The sequence below is a fragment of the Aethalodelphis obliquidens genome, unplaced genomic scaffold (genome assembly GCF_003676395.1).
Source record: "Aethalodelphis obliquidens isolate GAN/ISIS:26980383/991018 unplaced genomic scaffold, ASM367639v1 scaffold55, whole genome shotgun sequence".
Lineage (NCBI taxonomy): Eukaryota > Metazoa > Chordata > Mammalia > Artiodactyla > Delphinidae > Aethalodelphis > Aethalodelphis obliquidens.
The window spans coordinates 7,623,946-7,642,942 of NW_020837999.1; the positions used below are offsets into that span (position 1 = coordinate 7,623,946).

The 18,997-nt window shown below is 39.4% G+C and overlaps 1 protein-coding gene across 1 annotated transcript in view; it reads left to right on the plus strand.

Moving 5' to 3' along the window:
• TNFSF4 (TNF superfamily member 4) overlaps positions 1 to 18,707 on the plus strand; it is a 42,080-nt gene extending 23,373 nt beyond the window's left edge. Inside the window, exons 3-4 of the mRNA XM_027086298.1 lie at positions 14,167 to 14,215; positions 15,764 to 18,707. Coding sequence (XP_026942099.1) covers positions 14,167 to 14,215; positions 15,764 to 16,113 — 399 coding nt within the window. The 3' untranslated portion in view covers positions 16,114 to 18,707. The remainder of the gene's footprint in view (positions 1 to 14,166; positions 14,216 to 15,763) is intronic.
• The last annotated feature ends 290 nt before the right edge of the window (positions 18,708 to 18,997 follow it).

Here is an 18,997-nt window from a genome sequence, read left to right on the forward strand (position 1 = left end):
AGAGAGAGAGAGAGAGAGAGAGAGAGAGAGAGAGAGAGAGAGAGAGATTGATTGATTGAGAGAGAAGGGTGTAAAGTAACTGCTGAAGAAGGGACATAGACTGATAGCTTTTCTAAATTCATAGATAAGATTGTTGGGAATTTTGGTTGAAGGATGGGGTAGGTGGTGATACCAATCAAATCTCTACTTTTATAAGACATAATATTAGAGTGATATGTATAGGGGGTGAAATAAAGCTGAAATGCTCATCATTTGCCTAGTTAAATTGGATCTCTTTCATTGTAGGAGAAAGATATTTGGAGAATAATCATGACTTTTTTTTCTTATTTCTTAGATTTAATTTTAAACTTCATAAAAAATTTTCCTATATGGATGACTCTGTAAAAAAAAATACATATGAAACTGTTAAACTCCATTTGGCAGTCAACCTTCCCTTCAATCAAGTTTATTTAGTAACCTTTGTTTTCTCACCACTTGGTTAAGTTTTATTATGTGAAAAGCAGAAGTTTTTGTTTTTGAATGTCAGAAAAAAAGATGGACCTTACCCACTCCTTATATAATACACATCCCTCTTTGAGTCCCGATTTTCTCATCTGAAACATGAGGCAGTTGGATCAAATGATCAAGAAATATCTCTTCCAGGTCAATATCCTGTGGGTATGTAGTTTATATATATATAGTCATAAAATGGGTATGAGGATCTGAGAAATACCAATTTAAGTAAACAGATTTTTGTGTCTAAGCTTCTGGATACCCTGGTTCTTAAGAAGGGACTGAGGGAAATCAAATTTGCATATATTTGTAATCTGTATTTATTTATATACCATGTACCTATCTAAGTAACTTATTCTAGATTAGCAAAATACCTTATTTAGAAAAGGGAAAGAAGTGGATGCTGTAGAAGAATATCCATGATACAAGTTATAAAATTGAGTCACAAAAATCAATACATGCTGTTTGGATGTTTATTGGGACTGCCATTTAAAGTATCAGGCTTCCAGGCTTCCCCATAACTTCACCTGGGAACAGTGGCAGAAGAAAGCTGATCTATAAGGTGAGAAGCTTTTGCAAATTATACCCATGTGTCTCAGAGCTATTGAAGCTGGGCTCTTCCAAGATTTGTATGATCTTTATGAGAGTACTTTAAAGATGTGCTTTTAGTGATAATTCTTCAGCACATCCCACCCACAGTTAAAGGTTTACATTCTTATCACTTTTACTCCTGAGAAAGACAGAAGTGAAGGCATTTGGAAAGTGAGCTGACCAATTCTGTATCAGTGATGGCCAGAATTAGAATTCAGTTTCTTGATGGAGTTTCGGACTATAACTTGAACTTTGTATCCTTTAGGAAGAAAAAGAGGCATTTTTGATTAAAAAATCTTGTCTCATTAGCTCAAATTAAATGTGTCCCCATGTAATTTAACAAGTTTTTAAAGAAATTTTTTATGATAGACATGGAAATAATTTTCAATGTAATTGAATTTGCATTTTATAAGAAATTTTATGGGAGCTAAAAAGAAACATCTGAAGTATTGAACTGATTTGTCACTAAGTATTTTGAGGCTCTTAAAGGAGGTACTGAAAATGTATAGAATTGTTGGATTTTTGAGCAGACATTAGACATAGTCCACTTATGGACAGGAAAACAGAAACTCAGGGAGGGTAAAGGCCGGAGGAGGAGGTAATGCTTCACTGATATTAGAAGAAAGGTGGAAATTCTTTAAATAGATAAGAGGAATGATGGTGGGTGAGTAGGGGCAGAAGGCTTTCTAGGTAAAAGAGCAAGTTGTTCAGAATGGTTGGAGTTGAGAGTTCATTGGGGAAAGTGGAGGAAGAGGAAGCTGAAAATCTAGGTGAGGGCAGGACACAAAGGGTCTTGTGACTCATGCTAAGGGAACACACTTCATTCCATTCTATGCAAAAGAAAATACAGGAAAAATTACCCAATTTGTCACTTCTCCAAATTTCGCTTCTCTTATGTGGTCTACATATTGACAAATACAGAAAGTGAGTCTAATCTCACATAGCACTAGGGGGCACCACAGTAAAACTAACAGTTCTTGGATATCTTTTAAAGAGAACCCACTCTTATTTCCTGAGGAGTTAAGAACACTTTTCTCAGGAAGCCAAGCGCTCATCCATGTGTAAGAGGATGAACAATATCAAGAGGGCCTAATATTGTTCACTATTTACACAGTGATGATATTTTCTACAAGAAAAATTTAGATATGGGTTCTGACCCAAGTACTCAAAATAGGACAGGATAGCTTGGACAGGAATCATGCTGGAAAATGTCACATATGTACACATGAATAGAAACAAATATACACACTCAGAGGAGAGATGGGAAGCAAGCAGAAGGGCTCTTGGTATAGACCTTGGAGTATAATCGGCCCTATTCCTTTTCTCTGACCTCAACTCCTAGCTACTAGCCCTGAGTAGACCTAGCCTTGCCTAGGGGCTGACCACCCTGCCCTTACAATTCTGTTTCTTTTAATGGAAATTACTTCTGTGCCCTTCACTTTCAGAGAACCCACAGCTTCCCACCCACTTCAGGGATTCTCCATTCATGGCTCATGAACATTAATCTTCTGGAATCACTTAGGTTGGAGGAGCCATGTACAATGTTGTTATTCCTATTTAGGGAGTGAAAAGATACAACTGAATAACAAAGTAGAAGGGTTATTTCTCACAGTCACAGATAAAATATATGGCATATGTGGTAGTATTAGGATGAAATTGGATTCCCCAGCATCCTGTGGCTTGTGCATTTTGTTTGTAGCCAAATGAAGGCATTAAAACACTTCCTCATACAAAAATACAACATATCTTCTCAAGATTTTAGGGGAGTCATTGAGGTGTAGGAGAGAGAACACTGGATTAGGAACTAGAATATTCTGGTTCAGTCCAGTCTTTTAGCTTTGTGACTCTGGGTAAAGTCCCCAAAATCCCGAGTGTCAATTTAATCATTTTCAAAAATTGGAATTTGGTTATTGTGAGGAACAAATGTGTTACAGAGCTTTGTAAATGTTGAGATTATTATTATTATTCATGAACATGCTTCCATAAGCATACCACCACTAAAATGTTTGCCTTATAGCGCGCACATGCGTGCACACACACACACACACACACACGAACCCTCCATAACTCAAATCTCAGAGAGCATATTATAGGTAAAGTTAACCTTAACTTCATGGACTTTGACTTTCCTACTGTAATTTTTAAGGCTAAAAAAAACCCCCTTGGTATAATTCTAGCAGTTTTGAATATAGATGTCTAATTAAGACCTCATGGCTGTATTAATGAACAAAGGAAAAATGAAGGGGAGAATTTATGAGGGTATAAAATATTATCAAGTTAGTGTCTGAAAGTGGTTCAGAGATCTAAAATGGCACACTTAGAACACATGGCCCAGGCTGATTCCATCTCCCTTTACGTTGATGTAGTTCATGCAATTCTACAATGACTTGGTTGCCAAATAGGGCAGAAAATTATATTTAGAAGAGTGGTCTGGTTCAAAATATTAGAAACGTTGGAGCTAAGATGGGCATAATTATGCATTACTTTCTTTTCAGCAAACCTTTCATTCTGAAATGCAAGTTTGATGTGTTATTAATTTGTATAAATTTGTCGAGCTTTGATAACATTGAAAATGCTATTTAAGAACATACTTGGACAGAAAGATGGGCAAATAGACCCAAACTTTAATTCTTCCAATACTAATTGAAGAAGGGCTTACGGATAGAAAGCGACACTCCCAAAATGTTATATAGGTGGGGAGCTGTGGGGGTGTCCAGTGAGTGTAAATGATGTACCCTCAGGCTGGGCTGCCCTGTAGGTCGCCACAGCACAACCCTAGAGAACCAGTGAAACTGTCAAGCAAAGATCAGGATGAAAATGACAATTAACATTACAAAAAATTATAAACAAGCATCAAAATAGTCATCAAGGGAAATTATAAAAACTTTGCTGGGTTTTAAAAGAAGTTGTAAAACACGTTTTACTGCTCAGTAATGTAAAATATATTTTGAGTTACCTGTGTGTTGGGTGCTTAACGTTTTTAACTTCCAAGGCCCATAAAGATCTTAATCTGGCCCTGTATGTGGTTTGATGAAGACTGGGAACTCAAAGCTCTTTTTGCGGGAGGTTGAGGGGCATCACTCCTGGTGCTACTTGCAATAACCATCTCTGGTTTTGTGATCTTTTCCCTACTTTTGTCCTCACTTCTTCACTATGACCTCGGAGGAAGATAGACAGATATTTGTGTGCACTTTTACAATGAGGAAATTTGAGGCATAGAGACTTGTCTAGGTTAATATAGGAAGGTCTGATTATAAATTAGGGCCAGGTTTAAATTCTAGTCCTGTTTCTTTCCGTTACACTTGGCCAAGACGCCATGGCTCTAAGCTGTAAGAATTTTGGCTGGCTGTTTTAAAATTTGTTTCCTTTTCTGACATTAACTGCTTTTGAAGAAAAATTGGGGGAAAGATTTATAACCTGGCATAAAGGGAAGCAAGATTCTTTTAAAATAGGGATCTAAATCTACTTCCACAAATAGAGATAACACAACAAATGAAGCTTTAACAAGCGCATAATACAGCATAGGTTATTCTGATGAAGCAAATCATTGCCATGTGTGATATATTCATAGAAGAGCAAGGGAACTTGGATTTGGGCACTAGCTCAGTCATTTATTCACTCCGAGCTGTACTTTTTTAAAAAACAATAAGGAGATTAGACTATATAATCTCCCTGGGCCTTTCTAGTTCTATCAGACTGATTCAAAGAATTATTTTAATGTTGTAAGTGTGATTTCACACTATATGCAAATATCTTTTCAACCATGTATTAGTTTCCTAGGGCTGCCTTTTAAGGTACCACAAATTGGGTACCTTAAAAGAAATTTAATCTTTCACAGTTTTGGAGGATAGATATTCAAAATCAAAGTGTCAGCAGGACCATGCTCCCTCTGAAGGCTGTAGGGAAGGATCCTTCAGGATCCTTCTTTGCCTCTTTCTAGCTTCTGGTGACTCCCAGCAATCCTTAGTGTTCTTGGCTTGTAGTTGCATCACCCCAAGCTCTGCCTCCAAGTTCACATGACCATCTTCTCTGTGCGAATCTGTGTGTCCTCTCCTCTTCTTTTAAGGACACACATATTAGACTTAGGACCCACCCTAATCTAGTTAACCTCATGTTAACTAATTACATCTGCAAAGACCCTATTTCCTAATCAAGTCACATACTGAGATTCTAAGTGGAAATAAATTTGGAGGGACACTATTCAACTCACTACCAACCATTTATTAATTTACTTATTTATTTACTTATCTATGGAAAATAAGTTACCTGTCAGACATTGAGGAAGCAATGGTAAGCAAGACTTGGTCTTCCTTGCCCTCTCAGAGTTTGCAATCTAGTGGAGAAAGAAGATGGTCAAGCAATAACATAGTGCGTGATAAGCACTGGATAACCAAGTAGGGTACAGCTCTTCAGTAAGAAGTTTCACAGAGGGCTATCTACCTAGCTTCAATATCTAGTTACTCAATTGGGATTATAAAGTGAGCATACTTTATTTTTTGCATTAGGTGCTTCGTTTCTCTTCCATTATTTAACAGGAAGGCTTTAGTTTAAAATGTCATTGTCATTATCGTTACCACCACCATCATCATTCCACTGCTGTTCGGTTATGTTTTTTTTTTTTTTTTTTTTGCGATACACGGGCCTCTCACTGTTGTGGCCTCTCCCGTTGCAGAGCACAGGCTCCGGACGCGCAGGCTCAACGGCCATGGCTCACAGGCCTAGCCGCTCCGCGGCATGTGGGATCTTCCCAGACCAGGGCACGAACCCGTGTCCCCTGGATCGGCAGGCGGACGGACTCTCAACCACTGCGCCAGCAGGGAAGCCCCGGTTATGATTTTTACCAGTCACCAATCTTAGTTCATACCAGAATATAGGTTGAGGATTATTTAGCCTCATGCAAATGAGGCTAAGAGCTTCATTGCATAAACAACACAAAAGATATTCTTGATTGTTCATTAACCGTCACAGGGAGCCACTTGGGGGAAAAAACTTGCTTTTGTTACAGCTGAGGGGTTTATTGTGTTGAAAAGGTCTTCTATTCAAAAGGTCTTCTTATCTACCAATAATTTGGGATTTCTCTTTTGAATGTTGTGATTTGCCTAATCTCTGGTATGGAAAAGTCCTTAGACAGTCCTCATTCCACAGTGCTTATTCCACCATCTTAACTGAGGATGGACATAAAAATAAGGATATTAGAAACTGAGAAAGTGAAAGGACTTGTTCTGGCCTAAGACCATACCTCAGTGTTCCTTTTCCCAGCCCAATGCCTTGTCCATTCTACTAGGTTGCCTTTCCAAGGCAATAGTGCCTCCTTTTTTATATAGCAAATGAGATGGGGAATGAGTGACTTCAAGTAGAAAGATATTGATTTTAATAATTCTGCTACCCGCTTTGTACTTAAGGATGAATGGGGCAATGTATAAAACCTTGAGCAATCACATATGGTGTTGGCTCAAGCCAGTGTCAGATATTATGTGATTATGCAGCCACTAGCCAAGGTCAGGGCATAGTCTAAAGGGCTAAGTTCCACCTTAGCTCAGCAAAGGTTTATTTATAAATGCCATTATTTTTAAGGCATTGTAAGATTTATGATAATGCAGTGGGTACCTTGTAAACCAACCCTTCCATTTGCTTAGAGACTAGGGTGTTTTGCTGGAGATCACCAAGGCGGGGAAAGGAGTTATTTCTTTTTTCAATTTATTTTTTTTTAATTTATTACAAGATTATACAAGTAATATAATGTACAAGATTATATAAGTTTCAGGTGTACAACATAGTGATTCACAATTTTTAAAGATTATATTCCATTTATAGTTATATAATGTTGGCTATATTCCCTGTATTGTACAATATATCCGTATTTTATACATAGTAGTTTGTACCTTTCAAACCCCCCTTCCCTCTCCCCCACTGGTAACCAGTAGATTGTTCTCTGAATCTGTGAGTCTGTTTCTCTTTTGTCATAGTCACTAGTTTGTTGTATTTTTTAGATTCCACATATAACTGATATCATACAGTATTTGTCTTTCTCTGTCTGACAGGAAAGGAATTCTTAGAAATGTTTTGGCAGACCCCTTTGTCAGTGTACTTTAAGGATTTCCCCAGTAAATGTGGAAAGGGAAACCCAGATATAAGAAAATCTTCCCCCTGAGGATATAAAGAATTGGTTGCAAAATTTTGCAAATCACAAAATTTTGAAGGTATGTTCATGCCACATGGATGCTTTTGGTTCATTTGGTTGTTTATCTGAATACCTGATAATTCCTCTTAGGAATCTGCTAATTTGCTAAGCATTTGAGACAGTGAAACCACAGTTCCTGTTCTCTGAGATAGAGGGCAGAGGGTCAGTTAGTAGAGACTTGCCATTACTAAGTAAATTTGACAAGAAAAGTGGAAGTGGTTAGAGAAAGGAGGCTATATTAGGATATCACAGGGCCTGTGTAGTAGCGAGGAGAATAAAAGTTAAGAGAGAGATTACAGCAAAAAGGTGCTGGCAGCCATGGTGAAGAGTGGGAATAGAGAAAGAGAGAGTCTTGAATGACAGTTAAAATGGCTTTTCTTTGTATTCATTAAATCTCAGTAGACTCTTTATTCAGCAAGATTTTCAAAGTCACACATCTTCATCTCTTAAGAAATGTAACTTTGGGGATAAAGTTTTCTGATTATGGAAGACTCTTTGGCCAAAGAATCAGTTTTTGCCCATTCTTCCTATTCCTTTCTCTGAGTGGGGTTCTGAACTTCGCTGATCCGAAGTGTGGGCCCTTGCCTTTGTAAGGGAGTTTCCGCTGAGTACACACTAAGTCCACCAGGGTGAGAGTCTACCTTCCCAGCCCACTGTAATGGGTAAATATAGAAAATTCCATCTTCCTCTTCAGAGGCTCATTGAGACACACCCTGAGAGCTTGTGAGGCTGTGCTTTCATGATCTCTCAGGTCTCCTCTGATTGACATGAAGCCCAGTGTTGGGGGAGGAGACATTCACATCCCAGTGGAGGTTGCAGGGTGAACCACAGAGTTCCCATCACAGATCTGTTTCCCCGCCATCCTCCACTGATTCACATCCCATCCCACTCCCACCCAGGATCTTGACTGATATCAAGTGAGGAAGGGCAAGGCCCACATAGTGAATGCAGAGCCCACTTCCTGGTTTCATATTTGATGAGTATCATTCCCTCCTGCCACAGATACATCCCCCTCCAGGACAAATGCCGCATGAGTATAAGGTTGGCAGCCTCATGCCACATCCCAGTGAGTCAGAATTAGAAACTCACACATTCCAAAGATGAGCCCATGAAGCAAGCATCACCTTTTTGGGAACATGGTGCAGGCTGCTGGGTAAATGCTAGATATCAGACATTTTCCATCTGTGTTCTCAGACAGTTCAGTGCTCCAGGTGCTGAGAGAGGCCAGGAAAGGACATAATTCTGACTCTTCTTTGCATCGCCTGCTTGCTGCCTACTTTGTACTTGTCCTGCTGCCCCTTATCAGGACAATTGCATCTAATCAGAGCCCAGCTAATGGCTTTGCCAACCTATACTACACAACCTTGTAGGATTGACTGAGGAGCTCTTTCCTGGAGAATGTCTAGATATTTTGAGATATATCTGAATATTTCGACAACTATCTAAAACCTAATGTTTTAATCTTATTCTGTATTGACAATTAAAATAATTCAAATTAATTTTGAACCCTCAAATGCTTTCTTAGGGGTTTTTTACCCTAAAATAGAGTAGGATAAAGAGAAAGGATGTTACCATGAACTTGGGGTTCAATCAAACTCAAGTTAATACCTGTTTCTTCCTGAGCAAGTTCTTAACAGCACTGATTCTCATTTTTCTATCTGTAAAACATGGGTAATTACTATTTCTACTTAACAGTGTTATTTTGGATAGCAAAAAAGGTAATGAAATTGAGAAAGAGTAATGCAGTGCATGGCATGTTATAAGTTCTCAATAAGTTTTTATTGTTTTTCTTGACTATACCAAGAATGGTCTCATTGCTAGACCTTTCTTCCATATAATGCCTTTGGATTATCTAGGTCATCTTTCGCTTTCAAGGCCTAAGACCATGTCTTTCCTTCTTGAGTGGCCAAAGCCTGCAATGATTTTTCTGTTCTCTGGAACCTTGTGGCATACATTGCCTGTTGATGCTTACCAAAGGTTTTCTTGTAGAGGAGCTGTTTCCCCAGTTGACATACAAGTTTGTCAAAAATAAGGATTGTGTCTTCTTTCCCTTTGTGTTCTTAGAGTTGAATGTAATGCCTGCCATATAACAGATACTCAATAATTGTTGATGCTGTTTCAAATCAGCAATAACATGGCAATCATATAACTATTCAATCAACTATTGAATAGTGCTTACAGTAGAGCAAACATCCTTTGAGCACCAGCTTTGGGACAGGCATGCTTTTTGCCAAGGGCATGGTCGAAGATACATTTTCTGGATTTGGGCCTTCAGGAGTTCACAGTTGAGTGTGGTAATTCTCAAATCCTGAACCTTGGGTGCTTGTAAAAATGCAGATTACTGAGTCCACCTACACCTTTTGAATCAGAATCTTTATGAATAGACATCTACACATTTTTACAAATTTTCCAGGTGAATCAAATGTACATTAGAGTTTGAGAACAGTGGGACAGCTGACCTTTTTTCATATCATCAGCTGCTCCTAGACAGGACATGTGCATTATTCAGTCAATTGGTCAAATAGCCCATATATCAGCTGCCTACTGAGTACTCTGTTTTCTTGGCTCTGCTTATGACAGCCCTCAAACCCAGGAGGGAAGCCTGAACTTTTGGCTCTCCCTATGCACTTTCATGATGAGGTCATCGTGAGACCACCACCCTGCCGATCTGCTGTGTGTGGCAACTTCTTCTTTCCTCCACCTTGGCACCGAAGTGGACACAAGGAATGGAATATTAATAAAGTCTTCAAAGAAATTTCTCCACACTTTAAATTTGCATGGGGAGAAAGAAAACTGTGTTTTGGTATAATGAAAGTTGTACTTTCATTGGAGGACAGGAGTTGAATCCCTTTACTTCTGTAGGCCTCAGTTTCTTCATCTGTAAAGTACAATGTTCAGTTAGAAGATGACTTCTTTTATACTCATGCTTCTGAAACCATCTCATTCAAACTTCAGGACTGTGCTTTGATTCTGGTGTGTAGACTTATAGGAGTTTCCGTTCCCCTTTGAGGATGGTACTGGCTCTTCAGACTTTGCATATTGAAGAAGCCTTATTGTATAGCTTGTCCTTACATGAAAGCCCTCTGGGACCTTTGATATTTTCTTTTAGTATCTGGAGAAGGTATGAGGATTTTGATTTTCTTGATATGAAAAAGACCATGTTTGTGCATGTGGGTAAAATTAATATTTTCTGATTGTTTTCTGGTAACCTTTCTTATGAAGCCAGGATTCTTTTGTATTGTTTCTCTGGGCTACAGAGAGCCAGAGGGTTATTTTAGGAATTTCGTTGGACTTCGTTTTTCATTTTATTAATTCCTTCATTCTGTAGTCATATATAAAGCTAAAATAGTGTTATATAGACTAAATTAAGAACATGGCATGGATCTTATCTCTCATGGGCATCCAAGAATAATAGCTGACATTTATCAACTCCTTACAATGTTCCGGGTCAGGTACTGAAAATTTAGATACATTATCTCATTCAATCTTCACAACAGCATTCTGGGATATAGATTTTACTATTTCCATTTTACAGATGAAGAAACTAAAAATCAGCAAGGTAATGCCATTTTCCCAAGAGCACACAGCTAAGTAGTCTTGTAGAGGAGATGAGACGTGTATCCAATGGTGGTAGAATGAAAGTCAATAGAGTGATTTAAAAAATTTTTTTACATCAGGGTTCACTCTTGGTATTGTACATTTTATGGATTTTTAACAAATGAACAATAACACGTACCCACCATTAGAGTATCATGCAGAATAGTGTCAGTACTCAAAATCTTCTGCACTTCACCTATTCATCTCTCCCTCCTCCCTCACCCCTGGCAATTGCTGATCTTTAACTGTGTCTATAGTTTGCCTTTTTCAGAATGTCACATAATTGGAATCATACAGTATATAGTCTTTTCAGATTGTCTTCTTTCATTTGGTAATATGCATTTAAGGTGCCACCATGTCTTTCCATGGCTTGAAAAGCTCATTTCCTTTTAGCACTGAACAATATTCCATTGTCTGGATGTATCACAGTTTATTTATCCATTCAGCCTACTGAAGGATATCTTGATTGCTTTTGCTTGGCAAGTTTTAGCAATAATAAACAAAGCTATTATAAACATCCATGTGAATAGAGTGGTTTTTAAGTACTCGCTATGGGAGACCAAAAATCAGGGATTTGATTTAGGCTTTGAAGGTGGTGATGTTTTGATGGGTCGACATAGATGGAGGGCCATTCTTGGTGGAGAGAAAAAAGGAAGCAAGTATTTTTCAAATGCTTACCATGTGCCAGGCAAACTCCTCGGTACTTTCACATATGTTAACTTATTTAAGCTTTACAGTCATCTCCTGGAACATTCCAATAATAATATTATGCCTTATTTTCACAGACAGGAAAGCTAAAGCTCAGCAATGGTATACAACATTTCCAAATTCACAAAACTAGAGAAGTCACAATTTGACGTGAATCTGACTCCCAAGCCTATGCCCTCTGTTTTGTCCTACCAGGCTCTATTCAAGGGCAAAGAGCTTAGAGGAAATGGTTGGCTCCAGCATAAGACACAGAAAGGATATGTGTAGCAGTGATGCTTGACAAGGAGGTTGGCGCCAGGTGATGGAAGGCCTTGAATTGGGCACTGTGAGGGTATTTCTGGGCAGTGGGGTAGTCAGAATGAGGCGATCAGCTATGGAGGATGAAGGGAAAAGTCGTAGAAGGGCATGGAGCAAGAGGAAACACCGTCTTATTTCCCAACATTGCCTAGGCTTGGTGGTGTTGATGCTAGGAAGAAAATATACAAATTTCTAATACTGGGTGACCTTCAGGAGAAGGAAAGGAAGCCCGAATCTGGAGTTGTATTTGCATCTACCTGAAAGAGGAAGTCACGTGTGCTTTCCTTGCTGCCTCTCAGCATCTTGGTCTCAGAATGTCCTCTTGGTCATTACTGCCCCTACTTAGTCATCACTGTATTTTAGAACACTAGGAAATTTCTTTTATTTGCAGGAACCTTTTGGAGATTTTGCAAAGTCAGTCAAATAATCAAACCACGAGAACTTTTAAGTCAGAGAGCTTTATGCAAATTTGGGGTGAGGAAGCTTCCTATTTTTCTCTTTTATTAAAATTGACTTAGAGTTGCAACTTTTAAAATTTAAATCATGAACAGTTAGTGCTGAAAGGGATGTCTGTGATCTTGGAGGAATTTTTAAAGATGAGAAAACTGATGTCTAGAGAAATTATAAAACTTTCCTAAGATGACACCATACTTGCCTGGCTGGCGTTAGGACCAGGTTGCTACATGCTGAGCCCTGGACTCTTTGTGCAACTGCGCAGGCTGCTTCTGACTTTAACAAGGTGGCCATTCAGGCTGGGACCAACCTGCCCAGAGAGCAGTGGAGGTATTCATTTACCCAGGGGATTATGGTGATCGTGATTGGGTAATATGCTTTTTGAGAGGCCTTCTTCCAGAACATTGCTTTAAGCATGAAGGATACCAATCCAGCCTCACAAACAGTCCGCAGAGGGGAGAGAGCTGAGGACTGTCAAGTCTTCCCAGGTCAACACCTCTCCACCTGCTCACTGCTGACTAATATCGCTCCAGGGGCCCAGGCACTGGCAGGGCTCAGAAAGGCTCTCCTTCTTCCTACACTGCCTGTTGGTTTAAGTTTGGTGAGGCTTTTGATTTTATGTACAAGGGAAGTAGGAGATTCTTCATCTGCATGGGCAGGCCCCAGTGGAATCTGTTTGACTGCTGCTATGAGTGTGCCAGGAAAGTGGGAAGCAGGGATTCCAGGGAAGCAGGGATTCCGCACCCCAGAGTATGAAAACAAATTCCTCCCCACACCTTTGATCAGGACATCTTGCCAAAAATAGCCTGGTGGGAGGAGCTCTTGTCCTTGGCAGGTGCAGTAGGTGGTGGGTTTTTATTGTTGTTGTTGTATTCTATTTCCTTTTTTAGTAGGTAATACAAAATTTATAAAATATAAAAAAGTAAACCATGGAAAGTAAGGGTCCCTCCCACTCCTGTCCTCAGGCTTCCAGTTCCTTTCCCCAGAGGCAACATTATATTCTGTCAGATAAATTCAGTGCCCACACAAACATTATCATTATTTTTTGACACAAATGGTAATGTACTTTATACATGATTCTGCCCTTTGCTTTTGCTTTTTTCACTTAATGTATTAATATTTTGGAGTTTGCTCCATATTGAACTTCTTCATTCTTTTAACCACCAAATTTCCACAGACGTTTTATTTATTAGCTTTCCTTTCTTCATTGTTTTACTTCTTTCCTGCTTTTGAGTACTCACTTGGTTCAGGTTAGATTTTTCACATGGTAAAAGAGTAGGGAAAGACCCAACATTAAAAAATGCAACACGCAGATCTACTCATCTCTGAAGGATTAGAACAGTTTTTATTGCCTGTATGCCCTGAAAATAGGACACTTACTCCTGTTTTCCAGTGAAAAAGCGAGCAGTCAGGAAGCTTTCAGAATTCACTCCCAGTGCATTCTGGGAGTCTGTGGCCATGAAGGATTGATTGGTCACAGCCTTGTCCATGAAGTATCTCTATGACTGAATGGGTTTCTTAAGAAGATGACTGTTAAGTGCTCTGTCATCCAGAATGGGAAATTGGGGATTAGTGAGCGAAAACAATATACCAAGGAAGAGTTTGGCAAATGAGGACAGATCCTACTTAGATGCTTGCTCGAAAGAGAAGAAGACTCCTAACTTACCTTAAGAGATGTTATAGAAAGGCAAGGGGGGCAGGCAGGAAGGCTGGGTCTAATCTACATAGAAAAAAACAAATCTCTTATCAAGTCATTCCCTTTACAGGCTACTGCATTTCTGCTTCACAGGATATGAATTCCATTTGTTCATTTTTTTCTTAAAAATATATACTTTTTCCTCCTTTAGGTGCCATCTCAATACCCTCCAATCCAAAGTATCAGAGTACAGTTTACCAGTAAGTATTGTCAAAAGTTTAATTGATTCATATTTTTAAAAGAATCTTCTCTCCAGCCTCTTAATTTCTCCCAGAACGCAAGATCTCTCTCTTTTCTTAGGGAAACATTTAAATCCTGAAATTGATGGAGGCTGCATATTGTTTTCATTAGGGACAAAGAAGGTGTATAAAGAAGAAAAGGGGAGTAATTAGTTACCAAATATGTGCTTGTCACTGTATTACTTCATATTCCTCACTTAATCTTCCCAGGAACCCTTTGAGTAGGAATTATTCTCATTTTTTAGGTAAGAAAACTAAGGCTTTACTTCTTACAAGTTTGTCTGACTGTAAGACTTGTCATTCCCCAGTAATTCTATTATAGGACGGGATTTTACCTTAATGAGAGTTGGGGGACTTGAAGTCAAGGTGATACTTTACCTGGACAGCAGTATTTGGATCCATGATTAATACTTGAACAACCACCAGTAGTTTCTGTATGGATATTCATTTGTTAAGTCCTCCTGAGCTAAAGGAAAGTATATCTTGCCTTCTAATAAGTAATCCTTACTTTCAATTCAAAGTATTTCCCATGGACTTGATACAAAGCAAGAATTACTGAAATGTGCCCAGCAGTGCACATTTCAGTAAAGTACCTATTCTTTCCTATCTCTGAGGGACATGGGGCAGAGTGGGGAGTTTGAGATGTGGTTGCTTGACCATCCAGGATGATATTGAGGCTACCGTAGAAATAAAAGAAATTTGGTTTTTTGATTTGCACTTGAAATGGCCCCACACAAAGCTACGAAATCCATCATTCTGTGTCCTCCTACTCTTCCTTTTCTTTCTCCTGTGGCAACCACTACTCCCAAGGCAGCTTCCAGGAAAAACTTGCAATAAAAAGGTAGAAGGGAGAAGTAGGTCATATTCTTGAGCTCTTCTACCTGCATCTTAATGAGCAGAATCTGAGCCCACGGACATTACTAAGCTTTACTTAGTATCACAGCATTACTAAGCTTAAATGACTGTTGGCAAAGGCCAGTAACACATGCTGTTGGTAGGTCTAGTGCCCAGGGCATGTGAAAAATTTTCATTTCATCATCAAGTGGAGAGAGGACAGAGAAGAGTTAAAAGCAATTGCTTTGCATGGAGGGGGTGTGCAGGACCCAGGCAAGGGGCACTTCCACCACCCTTTGCCCTAGTCTATTCATTGAGCAAGAAAGGAAGCACCGAATTGCCAATCCCTCCTGGTTTTGAAAAATCAGGGAAATCTTGAGGCTCCATTTCCTGCCACAGGTATGTTGTGATAACTGCCAGCTGCTATATTCTCTCTGCTCTTGAACCCCAGCCCCATCTGTAACCCTCTTGGCTACTAGTATTAGCTTTGCCTCATCTATTCCACAGGGAAAGCAGATTCCAACCCTCATGGAGAAAAAACAGTATTTTCTTCCTTTCATTCTTCTCAAAATCTCTCCCTATCTCTTTCTCTTCATGTGTTTCTAGACATATTGGAAGGCTGTTGCCCAACGCTGAGCTAAGGAATCTTTTTTTTTTTTACCCTACCCTCCTTAGAGTGTGAAAATGAGAATGGTTTCATCATCACATCCCCAAACAAGGATGGAACCATGAAGGTGCAAAACAACTCAATCATCATCAACTGTGATGGGTTTTATCTCATCTCCCTGAAGGGCTACTTCTCTCAGGAGCTCAGCCTCAGGCTTCAGTACCGGAAGGGTCGAGAACCCCTCTTCTCCCTGAGCAAGGTCACATCTGTTGACTCTGTCACAGTAGCCAGTCTGGCTTTCAAGGACAAAGTCTACCTGAATGTGACCACTCACAGTGCCTCCTGCGAAGACATTCAGGTGAATGGTGGGGAATTGATTCTCATTCATCAAAATCCTGGTGGATTCTGTGTCTACTGAGGACCTGATGGCTGCATCTAAGCCAGGCACCAACATGAATGCCAAACTGGGGGTGGACAGGACACAGATTCTTCCTTGGGAGTGGAGGAGTTATCCCAGCTCAGCCCTCATATATGGCCACTTGAGATGTGACCAGAAGATCACTCCCTTCCCCACTCAGGGATATTTAAATCTTTATTTTATGTACCAATTAACTTTATGTATTTATCCTTATATCTTCTAAATCACCTAGCCCTCATCCCTCAGGATTGCCTCAAGCCTGTTGGCACCTCCAAGAGAGTGAGAAAAATAGGTGCCTCTTCCTCAGGATGTTGTTTCTATTGATCAGGAAATTATTGTAATACACTTTCATTATTGAAAAAGACACTTGACTACCATGTGCTGGATATTTGACATCTGGTACTGTCAAAATGAAGAAGACCAAGGAGAGGGTTTATGAATCTGCCAAAGGTGGTGGATTGACCCCTGGCAGCCAAAGGTGCCTCTTCAAGATGAAATTGGTTGAAGTTTGCATATTGCCTAAATACCTCTCTCATGTGGCGGAGTTCAAAAGGAAAAGCAACTTGTGAACAGCTGTCAGGACTTGATGAAGATAGCTGGCTAAGGAATACTCTGTGCTTTTTTCTTTCTTTTTCCTCCATTTTGCTTTCCCAGCCTCCAAATGTTCTTGATAGAAATTTCCCTTCAAAGAACCATCTCAGGGATGTGATGCTGTGAAAAATGTAATCAGTGACTTAAGGAAAACTGAGAGAAATTTTTCTAAACTGGGAGAGTGAGATAATTTATTGTGAGGGTTATCTTTATCACTCAGGAGAGCTGTGAAACTGGACCTCTCAGGGTAACAGTCAGTGGGAATTAAAACTGTCTGGGAAGGAAATCCCATTCTTTGCCACAGAGAGGCGAAGTAGCACATGCCCATCCTCCTGCTTATGCTGAGCTACATACTCAGCCCCACACCTTGTACTCATGGACCACCTTGTCTCAAAAAAAAAAAAAAAATGAAGCAATTCTATGATCAATTGCAACTTTATGTCAAAAAAACATTGAGACGCCATTACATCTTATGAAAAATAATGATCTCTGTCTAGAAACACCATAATATCACATATGATCTCACATTGATAGTTGAGGCTAGAAGGACCAATAATCAGCCAATACCAAGGCTTTCAAGAGAATAAGATCACCTAATGTTTAGTTTAAATATCCCACTTAATGTATCTGGCTTATGGCATTGTGGACAAATGTGATTTTTCTTAATTTCCAGATGATTTGTAAGTTTTCTGTGTCAAAACTTTTACAAATTTGAATTTTTTTATAAAAACTTTTTAGAATGGTAGCAAGTGTTTCCCTGCAGTTTTAAATAGAGTGTGTGACATATCATAGAATATTTCTGGATGATTCTGGGTCATCATAGTAGTTGTACTGTGGTGTGCTGCAGTGATATCTTCAGGGTCTCCAGAAAGGTGGAAGGCAGTTTGGCCCTACACTAAATGGTCTCAATTACATTTGGATTTTTTTCTTGTCTGTTTGATACAATTATTTTCCATCTCCAATTAAGTGCCTGTCTGTCTCCAACTATATTCCCACCACTCAGTTTTAATCTGTTATAGGCAGAAGCTAAATCAAAATTCTGAATAAAAAGAAGCTAAATAAAAGAAACTGTGCATAAGGTAAGAGTAACCAAACTCTGAGTGGCTGCCCAGGTACTCACATAATTGTTATAATCCTAGGTAAACATCTATGGAGGGCCTGCTGTAGACCAAGCGTTAGGCTAAATGCTTTACATGAATTGGCCCCCCACCCTTCCCCAAGCCGGCTTGCGGGATCTTAGTTCCTGGCCCAGGGCAGTGAAAGTGCCAAGTCCTAACCACTGGACCACCAGGGAACTCCCCTACGTGAATTGTTCTGAGCAAGATATTCTATGAGACCCGTCTTGACTACTCAGAGGATTTAAACGTGTGTGTGCGCATGTGTACTTCTTTGTTATTGACTATGTTCTCAAAGTCAAAGTTATTCAGTATTACTTATTCTAAGTAAATGTTTATGAATATAGATAATATTTAAGAAAATGTATGTTTATTTTTTTTAAGTTTGGAATTTCTGACGATATTTCTTCTGGACTACACATTCCAAGCCAAAGCTTGTTTTGTGGGTTGGTTGTCTTTGGTGTTACGGCCCCTCCTCACAGGCACCCACTCCCTGTGGGTACACATGGCCTGCTCTTCCCATGCTGGCCTCCTCCAGCCACACAGGGACATTTCTGCCATCCACTAGACTCACTCCCCCAGCTGCCACCCGTCAAAGTATGTGTGTCCTATGTAAATCATTCCTTCAAAGGGATAATTAACCTTTCTCCGAAAACAGTGGAGTTTTGTGGAAATGAAAAGTCAGGAGATTAGAATTCTAATTTTGACTCAGTCACTAACTAGCAAGGGACCTTGGACAACTAATTCCCCATTTTTGGATCCTGCTTTTTTCCTCCCTTGTTGAATGACCATTTTAGAATCTTATGCTCATAATGCTAACTGTGAATGTACGTAGTAAATACCTATGTACTGGTTACTGTGAGTCAATATGTATAATCTTCTCTTTTACTGTATGGAGTTTTTTTTTTTCTCCTACAAACTAACATTTTTCCTCAGCCTTTTTGGTGATTCCTTTGAGGGCAGTTGCCAATTGTTACTTAGTGACTTAGTGACTGTTTAGGGAATGGCTTAAGGGATTCCAGTCTTGATTCAAATTGTGATTAGTTCTTAAGCATACCAGGCAGGTCCCCTATTTTAAACCATAGTTTTTTATTTAGTGCTCTCCTGGCTCTCAGAGAGTATTAATATTAACATTAATAATATAGCTAATAATAATATTGATATTTACAGGGAAACAA